The 11005-nt window shown below is 41.2% G+C and overlaps 1 protein-coding gene across 1 annotated transcript in view; it reads left to right on the forward strand.

The window, feature by feature from the left end:
• The window catches only part of CIBAR2 (CBY1 interacting BAR domain containing 2), a 197352-nt gene that overhangs the window by 178171 nt on the left and 8176 nt on the right, over positions 1-11005 (forward strand). The window contains exons 3-6 of the mRNA XM_044659400.1: positions 6458-6526; positions 6640-6741; positions 8443-8448; positions 9912-10016. Of these exons, the coding sequence (XP_044515335.1) occupies positions 6458-6526; positions 6640-6741; positions 8443-8448; positions 9912-10016 (282 nt within the window). The remainder of the gene's footprint in view (positions 1-6457; positions 6527-6639; positions 6742-8442; positions 8449-9911; positions 10017-11005) is intronic.

Genomic DNA, 11005 nt, shown 5'->3' on the forward strand with positions numbered 1-11005 from the left:
TTCCTTCCTTCCTTCTTTCCTTCTTTCCTTCCTTCTTTCCTTCCTTCCTTTCCTCCCTCTCTCCCTCTCCACCTCTCTTTCATTTAAAAAACAACAAGCAAACTTTACTTTACATCTTAGAATCAATACTGTTTATTGGTTCTAAGGCAAAAGAGCCATAAGGGCTAGGCAATGCAGGTTAAGTGACTTGCCCAGGGTCAAACCACTAGGCAGTGTCTAAGGTGAAATTTGAATCCAAGCCCTCCCATATTTAGGCCTGGCTTTCAATCCACTGAGCCACCTAGCTGCCTCACTCTTTTTTAAAGAGGGGATACATTATATACAGAAGTAAGCTGCAAAGGGTAGCTAGGTGATGCACTGGATGGAGCACTGGGATTTGAGTCAGGAAGACTCAACTTCAGGCATTCAAATCTGGCCTCCAAAAACTCACTGGCTTTGTGACCGTGGGCAAGTCACTGAACCCTGTTTGCCTCAGTTTCTTCATCTGTCAAATGAGCTGGAGAAGGAAATAGCAAACCTCTCCAATATCTCTGCGAAATGGTGTTGCAGAGTCCGACATGACTGAAAAGACTGAACAACAGCAAGTAAATGTGATTTAATTGCAAGAGGGAGAGAATGCTAATAACTGGGGGATCAGAGGGGCAGCCTTCTGGGGGAGGGGTACCTTGAAGGAAGCCAGTGATTCAATGTGGTGGAGCTGAAGGGGGAGGGTATTCTCGATATGCTGGACTACTTGTGCCAAGGCACAGGGGATGGGCTGTCATATACTGAGAACAGCTAATAGGCCAATTTGACTGAAATGGAGATTCTGTGAATGAGAAGAATAATATGAAACTAGATGAGAAAGATAAGTGGGCACCAGAATGGGAAGGGCTTTAAGTGCCAGGATATAGGGATGAGGAGTTGCTAGGAAAGGAGATTGATTTTTAAAGATTTTTTTAAAGCCTTGTAACAAAGATGTTAGCACCAAAGGAGCCTTGCTATAAAGCTTAAAAATGTTAGAGCTCTGAGGAGCCTCAAGGACCAGCTCCTTCATTTTGTTGTTATTTAATCATTTTGTTGTTGTCGTTGTTGTTTAATCATTTTGGTTGCATCTGACTCTCTGTGACCCCATTTAGGGTTTTCTTGGCAAAGATATTGGAGTGGTTTGCCGTTTCCTTTTCAGGCTTATTTTACAGATGAGGAAACTGAGGCAAACAGATGAGGCAAAGTGACTTGCCTAGAATCACATAGCTAATGAGTGTCTGAGGCCAGATTTGAACTCGGGAAGATGAGTTTTCCTGAGTCCAGACCTAGTGCTCTATCCACCATACCACCTAGCTGCCCACCAAAAAATATAGGAAAATCACGCGTACTAGACCAAATGTACTCTAAGGAAGCCTGTGCTGATAATATATCAATTGTAGGAGTTTTAAAGCCTTGAATCTTCCTTGAAGGAATTGTTTAGCCAATTAGTCGTGCACAAATCTTTGTGATCCCATTTGGGGTTTTCTTGGCAAAGATACAGGAGTGATTTGCCACTTCCTTTTCCAGCTCTTTTGACAGATGAAGAAATTGAGGCAAACAGGGTTCAGTGATTTGTCCAGGGTCTCATAGCTAATAAGTACCAGAGGCTGGATTCAAGCTCAGATTCTCATGACTCCAAGCCCAGCACTCTATCCATCAGCCAATAAGCTCCCTCATTTTACAGATGAGGAAACGGAGGCCCAATGGAAGAAATGAATTGTCTAAGGTCTCCTCTAACATAGTTACCTTCATCAAGTAAAGCATAGGTGGATATGTGTTGAAGGGTCTGGAAACCATGTCTTATTGAATCTTCAGTGAGCATTTATTGCCTGCCTGGGATGTGAGTTATCCTATCTCATTCATTTGTATGACTTTGGGTAGGTCACTTAACCTTTCTTTCCTTGTCTACAAACCAAAGCTTTTGTTAGATCATGTGATCAAGAAAGGCTCTTCCAACTATAAACATGGGAAAAAATAGCAAGAAAATTAAGGTCCAATTCCTGTAATTAAGTTTGCTCTCTGGTAGAGAAAATGTAACTAGCTCACAAATAACCTGAATACGAAAAAGATTTATCGGAGGGGAAAAGAATGACAGAAGGATAAACAAAGGACCTCTTGAAGAGAGCTGTCATTAGCTTCACAATATCTGAAAAGCTATCATATGGAAGATGGATTAGACTAGTTCTGCCAGTCCTCGGGGAAGCAGAACAAGGACCAATGAGTGGAAGTACAGGAAAGCAGATTTTGAATCAATAGAAAATGAAGAATGACTTAGGAATCAAGCTGTTAGACAAGGCAACAGGCTGTATGAGAGGAGGGCAGTTAGGCAACAGTGAATAGAGCATCATGGTTTGATTCAGGAAGATTCATCTTGAGTTCAAATCTGGCTTCAGTCACATAATAGCTGTGTGACCCTGGGCAAGTCATTGTTTGCCTCAGTCTCCTCATCTGTAAAATAAACTGGAGAAGGAAATGGCAAATCATTTTAGTAGCTTTACCAAGTAAACTCCAAATGGGGTCCTGAAGAGTCAGTCAGGACTGAAAAGGTTAGACAATAACAACACACTATGAGATAATAATTGTACTGTCCCTGATAGTATTCAAATGGATCACTGCCAGGAATTTTGCTGAAGAGATTCCTACATGGGGGCTTAGCAGTACCAGATCTTAAACTGTACTATGAAGCAGTGGTCATCAAAACAATATGTTACTGGTTAAGAGATAGAAGAGTGGATAACTGGAACAGACTTGAGGTAAATGACCTCAGCAAGATATATGATAAACCCAAAGATCCTAGCTTTGGAGACAAGAACCCACTATTTGACAAAACCTGCTGGGAGAATTGGAAAATAGTAAGGGAGAAATTAGGCTTAGATCAACATCTTACACCCTATACCAAGATTAACTCAGAGTGGATAAATGATTTAAATATAAATAGGGAAATCATAAACAAGTTAGGTGAACATAGACTAGTATATTTGTCAGATTTATGGGAAAGGAAAGAATTTAAGACCAAGCAGGAGACAGAGAACACTACAAAATGTAAAATGAATAATTCTGATTATATCAAATTAAAAGGTTTCTGTACAAACAAAACCAATGCAACCAAAATTAGAAGGGAAGCAGCAAACTGGGAAAAAATTTTGTAACAAAAACCTCTAACAAAGGTCTAATTTATCAAATTTATAAGGAGCTAAATCAATCGTACAAAAAAATCAAGTCGTTCCCCAATTGACAAATGGGTAAGGGACGTGAATAAGCAGTTTTCAGATAAAGAAATCAAAACTATCAATAAGTACATGAGAAAATGTTCTAAATCTCTCATAATTAGAGAAATGGAAATGAAAACAACTCTGAGATACTACCTCACACCTAGTACATTGGCTAAAATAACAGCAAAGGAAAGTAATAAATGTTGGAGGGGATGTGGCAAAATTGGGACACTAATTCATTGCTGGTAGTTGTGAATTGATCTAACCATTCTGGAAGGCAATTTGGAACTATGCCCAAAGGGCTTTAAAAGACTTCCTGCCCTTTGATCTAGCCATACCAATGCTGGATTTGTACCCCAAAGAGATAATAAGGGAAAAGACTTATACAAAAATATTCACAGCCGTGTTCTTTGTGGTGGCAAAAAATTGGAAAATGAGGGTATGCCCTTCAATTGGGGAATAGCTGAACAAATTGTGGTATCTGTTGGTGATGGAATACTATTGTGCTAAAAGGAATAATGAACTGGAGGAATTCCATGTGAACTATAACAACCTCCAGGAATTGATGCAGAGTGAAAGGAGCAGAACCAGGAGAACATTATACACAGAGACAGATACACTGTGGTAAAATTGAATGTAATGGACTTCTCTACTAGGGGCAGTGCAATGATCCAAGACATTTCTGAAGGACTTATAAGAAAGAACACTATCCACATCCAGAGAAAGAACTGTGGGAGTAGAAACACAGAAGTAAAACAACTGCTTGATCACATGGGTCGATGGGGATATGATTGGGGATGTAGACTCTAAACGTTCACTCTAGTGCAAATATTAATGATATGGAAATAGGTCTTGATCAATGACACATGTAAAACCCAGTGGAATTGTGCATCGGCTACAAGAGGGAGGGAGGTCAGAGGGGAGGGAAAGAACATGAATCATGTAACCATGGAAAAATATTCTAAATTAATTTTTTTTAAAAAAGAAGAGATTCCTATAATGGATGGGAGGATCACATGACCTCTATTCCCTGCCTATACCCCCACTACTCTATGATTTAATGACATTTCCTTTACTAGGAGGATTCACTTTTTAGTCATCCATACTCATTCTTGAGACTATGTTATGATGGGGAAAACATTAGATTCAAGAGTCAACAGGTTTGGGTCTAATGCAGTGGTTCCCAAACTTTTTTGGCCTACCGCCCCCTTTCCAGAAAAAATATTACTTAGCCCCCTGGAAATTAATTTTTTTTAAACTTTAATAGTAATTAATAGGATCTGTGGCCATCACCGCTTCCCTGGATCGCTGCAGCAACCACCAGGGGGCAGTAGCGCCCACTTTGGGAATCACTGGTCTAATGGAAGACATTCTTTTTAATTTTTTTAAATGCTTACTTTTCATCTTAAAAATCAATATTGGTTCTAAAACAGAAGAGTTGTAAGACTAGGCAATAGGAGTTAAGTGACTTACCCAGGGTAACACATTTAGGAAATATCTGAGGTGTGAAAGTAAAATTTAATACATACTCCAGGTATTTTAATTTATAAGATTTAATAATAACAAAAATGAGACAGAAAGGGATTCCTTTAGCCAAGTGAGCAGAGCACATAGCCAGAAACTCACACCTGCTGTGCTTTACCAAAGCAAAAGCCCCAAAAGAGCCCCGCAGCATGGGTCTCAGCAAAATTTATCTCTCAAACATCATGATGTAATAATGAGGATGTAATTAAAAAGGATGCTGGGCAATGCAGGTCAGATGAGAAGCTAAGGTGCATCAAATTTCCACCTACAGAGGCCATATTTGAACCCAGGACTTCCCATCTCCAGACCTGGATTTCTCCACTGAGCCACCTAGCTGCCCCCGACCCGGGCCCCGAATTTCCCCCAGAAGGCATTCTTTTTTTTTTTTTTTTAAACCCTTGTACTTCGGTGTATTGTCTCATAGGTGGAAGATTGGTAAGGGTGGGCAATGGGGGTCAAGTGACTTGCCCAGGGTCACACAGCTGGGAAGTGGCTGAGGCCGGGTTTGAACCCAGGACCTCCCATCTCTAGGCCTGGCTCTCAATCCACTGAGCTACCCAGCTGTCCAAGGCATTCTTTAAGAATGGTATGGTCCTTTAGAAAGAGCTATACTCTCAGAACATAGGTTGGTTTGGTCAAGAATTTAGGAAAGTGGAAAGAATGGGTTCAAATTTAAACTATTACTTTTAAGCTGTGCAAACTTGGTCAAATAATATATTCAATTTCTTCATCTATAAAAATGAGGTCGGGCTGGGATGGTGCAGTGAATCAGGTCCTGGGTTCAAATGTGATGACACTTTCTAACTGTTTAATGCTGGGCAAATTACTTAACCCCCATTGCCTATCCCTTATAGATCTTCTGCCTTGGAACCAATACACAGTATTGATTCTAAGATGGAAGGTAAGGGTTTTTCTTTTCTTTCTTTTCTTTTCTTTTCTTTTCTCTTCTTTTCTCTTTAAATGAGGTAGTTAGGGTAGATGGCTGTTAAAATCCTTTTTGATTCTAAATTCTTTGTCTGTTTGATTCTCTTTTGCTCAGATTGTTTCCTGTCCATCACTGAGAAAACAAACTCTTATCTAACAAGAAAAGTTTATAAAATACTATCAGGCAGTAATAAAGATCTAACTCATAGGTCCCTCCATTGTTGTTCAGTTGTATCCAACTCTTTGTGATCCTGTTGAGGTTTTTCTTAGCAAAGATACTAGAGTGATTTGCCATCTTCTTTAATTCATTTGACAGATGAGTAACTTGAGGCAAATAGGATTAAATGACTTGCCCAGGGTCACCTAGCTAAGAAGTGTTTAAGGCTAAATTTGAACACGGGTCTTCTTGACTCCAAGCCTGACACTCTCTCCATTGCATCACCTAGCTGTCCAATCCTATAATTATAAACTGAATGGTACAATGAAGAAAGACCTGAGGCTGGCGTGAGGATGTGCTGCATTCAAATCTAGCCACAGACACTTCCTAGCTAGGTGACCCTGGGCAAGTCAGTTAATCTCTGACTCAGTTTCCTTAACTGTAAAATGGAGAAAATAACAGCACCTGCCTTTCAGGGGTTATTGCGATGCTAAAATATTTGTAAAGCTCCTGGTACATAGTAGGCATCTAATAAAGATTTGCTTCCTTCTTCCCTTTCTTTAATCACATTTCCATGGTAGTTTTTTACATGGATTCCCTATGAACCATATGCTTACTTTCCCTTCTACTTTAGGTGGAAAGACTTGAAATGAAGGTCCTTGATCCATTGAGACTCTATGGGACGCAGATAAAGCAAACTCGTGTATGTATGAGATGACACTTGGGACACCATGGCTGGTCCCCTCCCCCTGTCTCATGTTTTCTTCCTCCTTCAGTGATGCTGGATGCATAGTCCGACTAATCTCTCTCGTTTAGGCTGAGATCAAGAAATTCAATAAGGTCCGAAATAATGAGATCAAACAACTGGAAAAATTGGACAGACTGAGGCAGAAGTCACCTTCTGACCGACATACAATTGTATCCTTCCATATAAAACTGTAGAAGGTTCAAGCTAGTGTGGTGGGAGGAGGAGGGAGGAGGAGGAGGAGAAGGAGGAGGAAGAGGAGGAGGAGTAACAACAATTTTAATAATAGTAAAAATAATAATGATGACGATCGCCCTTTTGGGTCTATAAAGCACTTTGCAGGATGTCCCAAAAATCTCAGGGTAGTTTTAAGCTACTACAGCTCTATTCTTTCTCCTCCTTACCTTTCCAGTCTTCCTACATTTTACTTCTCTCCATGTACTCTGTGATTCAGCTATATTGGCCCCCTTGCTGTTTCTCACACACAATATTCTGTTTCCTGGTCTGTGCCTTTGTTCTGGCTTTCTTCTAAGCCTGGAATGCTCTGGCTTCTCACTTCCATCTCTTCAGTTCTCTGACTTCCTTCAAGACTCATCTGAAAGCCCTCCTTTCCTGGCACTCCCCCATAACTCCCTTCGGTTGGCTCATATCCCTCCTTTCAGATTCCTTCCCATTCATTCTGCCTCTTCTGACATCACCTAGTTTTTTTTTAGCATGTTTTCTGCCATCCTTGTTAAGAACATATTCTCTTTGAAAGCAAGGACAATTCTTACCTTTTCTGTTCTCTTCTGTTATTTTGGGTCCCTGGTGCTCAGCACAGTTCTTGGCATATACTAAATACGTAGTAAATATTTATTGACTCAACTGAACAAACCTATGAGATTTGCGATATTGGCTCTCCCGTTTGGGGTTCTAGGGTGGGCTTTTTTTCTTGATGTGAGATATTGCTGTAGTCATTTCTCTGTGATGCTTTACATTGGCTCACTAAATTGTTGATGTTTGGGTTCCGACACTGAGAGAAAAAGGGAAGAAGACAGAGAGAGGCAGAGACACAGACAGAGACGGAGACGGAGGAGGAAATACAAAAGTAGGGCCAGATGAGGGTTATGCATAAACTCCTTTTATTATGACAAAGAGGCAAGCTTTTCTAGAGAGAGTTCTATTTAGGCAATTAGATCCATATGGCAAGATATACGTATATTGGTGAGGGAGATGATATAAAGTTTTTTTTTGTTTCTGAAGGGTTGGGACAAGAGGTCTAAAACTTTCCCAGGAGCAGAACATAAACATCTCTTAGAGGCTTACGAAAACATTCCAGACTGAGCCTTGAATATTTCCCCAGATAAGTCACTTGCAGCCCCCATCAAACAAGGCTTTAGCCTTAGAGAGAACCCAGAGGCGTCTTCTGGGAGAATTATTTGTGGCTTCTTTGTCCCAGGGTCAGACCCCGACATCTCTTGGACCTTATCATCTCCCCCTTTTATTTTGTATATATAGCAATTGATCTCAAGAATATGGAACAAATAAATGTACATAAAGTCCAGGGATTCTGCTATGAAACAGGATGATCAATAAGTCAGAAAGGGTTCGGGTGGAGTAAGGGTCTATTCACTTCAGGGAGAGGATGTCTCTGCTGTTTGGTATGTAGAGAGAGGCTTCTTTTCTCTTTCCCCTGACGGGCCTAGCTGAGCTGATCTATATAGGAGAGTTACAGGGATAATTAATCAGAAATTATCACTACTACTATTAGTCCTATTGCTAACCATAATTGTGAATAATTGCACTGTTAATTACTAATTTTTCACTCCATACATTAAACGCTCCCATGACTGCTCCTGTAATGTAGATTTCCTTAATAACTGGGGTTTTTTCAGTCCCAGGTAAGTGTAGGACCTGTCTGGACATTGCTGTTATGAAATGGTAATAAATGACTGTGCTAAACCACAGGTGAGCATTATACTACATAATTATGCCTGGGCAGAACTCAAGGGGAAACAATAAATACTTATTGAGCACAAAGATGCCATGGGAAGAGGAGAGTCCTGGGAAATCAAAGATCTACTCTTGGTTTGTGATAGTGGGTGAATCATTTCACTTCTCAGACTCAGTTTCCCCATCTGTACCACAATAAGGAGTTTGGATTAGAAGATCTCCAAGGTCTCTCCCAGTTCTGAGATGCTGTAAGACAAAGGCCTGATCCCTGACTTCAAAAGACATCCCTCATCTGATTTTTTTTTTTTAACTTTTACCTTCTGTCTTCGTATCGATTCTAAGACAGAAGAGCAGGAAGGGTTAAGCATTCTGGGCTAAGTGACTTGCTTGGGGGTCAAACAACTAGGAAGTACCTGAGGCCACAGATGAACCCAAGTCTTCCTAATTTCAGGCCTGGTACTCTATCCACTGTGCTACCTAGCTGCCCCCTCACCCCCCCCCCCATGCAGTCTTTATCATCTTGAATGGTAGGCTGAGACCTCAGTAATCATCTAAGTCAAGTCAAGACAAGACAACAAGCACTTACTAAGGGCTTTCTAAAGGCCCTAAACTCTGCTAAATGTTGGCAATATAACACTTGACTTATGTTTACACTCCTTATTCTGAAGATCAACCAACATGCATTTATTAAGCACCTTCTGTGTACAAGGTGAGGTTAGGTGCTGGGAATATAAGGACCAAAAAATAAAACACTCCCTACCCTCAGAGGTTTTATGCTCTTTTGGGGAGAAAACACGTAGCCATATAAGAATATATACAGAATAGAAAGGTGGCTCTGGAGCGGGTGGCTCCAGCCCTGGAGACAGGAGGTCCTAGCTTCCAATATGGCCTCAGACATTTCCTAGCCATATGACACTGGGCAAGTCACTTACCCTGATTTCTTAGCCCTTACCGACTTAGAACTGGCAGTATCCATTCTAAGACATGAGGTAAAGGTTAAAAAAAGTACATACAGAATAAATATACTCCTAGGAAGAACATTTTTCTGATAAGGAAACTAAGCCAGACAAAGTGAAGTGACTTGCCCAGAGTCACAGAGCTAGGAAGCGTCTGAATCTGGATTTGAACTCAGGAAGCAGTGCGTCCTATCCAACATATCACTGAGCTGTGCTAACAACAACGACATGTTGGTGGAAATCTCAGGCAAGTGAGAGATTTTTAGACAGAGGGGATTTTTGATGCCTAAGAAATGACTCCAAGTGTATGGCCACCCACTCTCCCTCTGCCTAGAGCCATCCCTGAATCAATCACGTAGGTCAGCCTTCTTTACTCTTGTCTGAAAGCAAACATTCCTGGATTGGGGCAAGTATGTGGTCATGCTGAAAAGTGACCTCTCATCCCTACTCTTCAGGCTGAGACGAATGTCCAGAAAGCTTCCGTGGATGCGAGCCGTACCACCCACCAACTGGAAGAGACCATCGATACCTTTCAGAAGCAGAAACTGAAAGACATCCAGGTACATCAGACACTCATTGTTCTCCCGTGGAAGAGCTCCCAGAAGCGCCATCTTTTGGTACTGCTACTTCTGGCAATAGGAGGGTATAACTAGACCGGAGTAGATACGGGTTGTCTGATTCCCATTAGGTACCAGACATGATAGCCAGTGAGACGAGAGGAGGCAGAGGGACAAGAGATCCTGATGGGCAACAGCAACTAGGAAAGACTTCATGCAGAAGGTGGACCTTTAGGGATGGTCGGATTTAGAGGGATTGAAAAAGAAGCTGTTACAGAAGAAAAACATTTCCTCGATCACATGGTTCGATGGGGATGTGATTGGGGCTATCGACTCTAAAACAATCACCCCAGTGCAAATATTAATAATATGGAAATAGGTCTTGATCACTGACACATGTAAAACCCAGTGGAATTGCTCATTGGCTATGGAAGGGGGTGGGGAGAGGGGAGGGAAAGAACATGAATCTTGTAACCATGGAAAAATAGTCTAAATTAATTAAACAAATAAATTTTTAAAAAAGAAAAAGCAGATGTTAGCAATAAAAATGGAGTGGTAGAGGAACTCAGCTGAGGCAACCCACCAGTCATACCCCTTGATCTCACTCAGATCCAGTAAGTACATGTTCCCACTAATGCTGCTGCCCTGTTTATAGACTGACCCAAATCTTAGGAGACTGTCAGTGCCATGTGTAAGAGGGCAGGAAAGTGGGGAGCAGCTAAGACTTCAAGTCTACAGTGGCTCAGTTGTGGTCAGGAAGGGCTTACCCTTGCCAGCTATGCTCTGGTGTTGATCTGGGCAGGAGGGACAGTCCATCAGAGTGAACATGTATTTTAACTTAACTTGGGGCCTCATGTAGTCCACAGTCAGGCACTGTGGGGCTAGATTATATTATATCCTAGAGATCTACTCACAGATCTATCTATCTTTCTTTCTTTCCTTCTTTCTTTCTTTCTTTCTTTTCCTTTCTTTCCTTCTTTCCTTCTTTCTCT

The sequence above is a fragment of the Gracilinanus agilis genome, chromosome 2, assembly GCF_016433145.1.
Source record: "Gracilinanus agilis isolate LMUSP501 chromosome 2, AgileGrace, whole genome shotgun sequence".
In the NCBI taxonomy this organism is placed as follows: Eukaryota; Metazoa; Chordata; class Mammalia; order Didelphimorphia; family Didelphidae; genus Gracilinanus; species Gracilinanus agilis.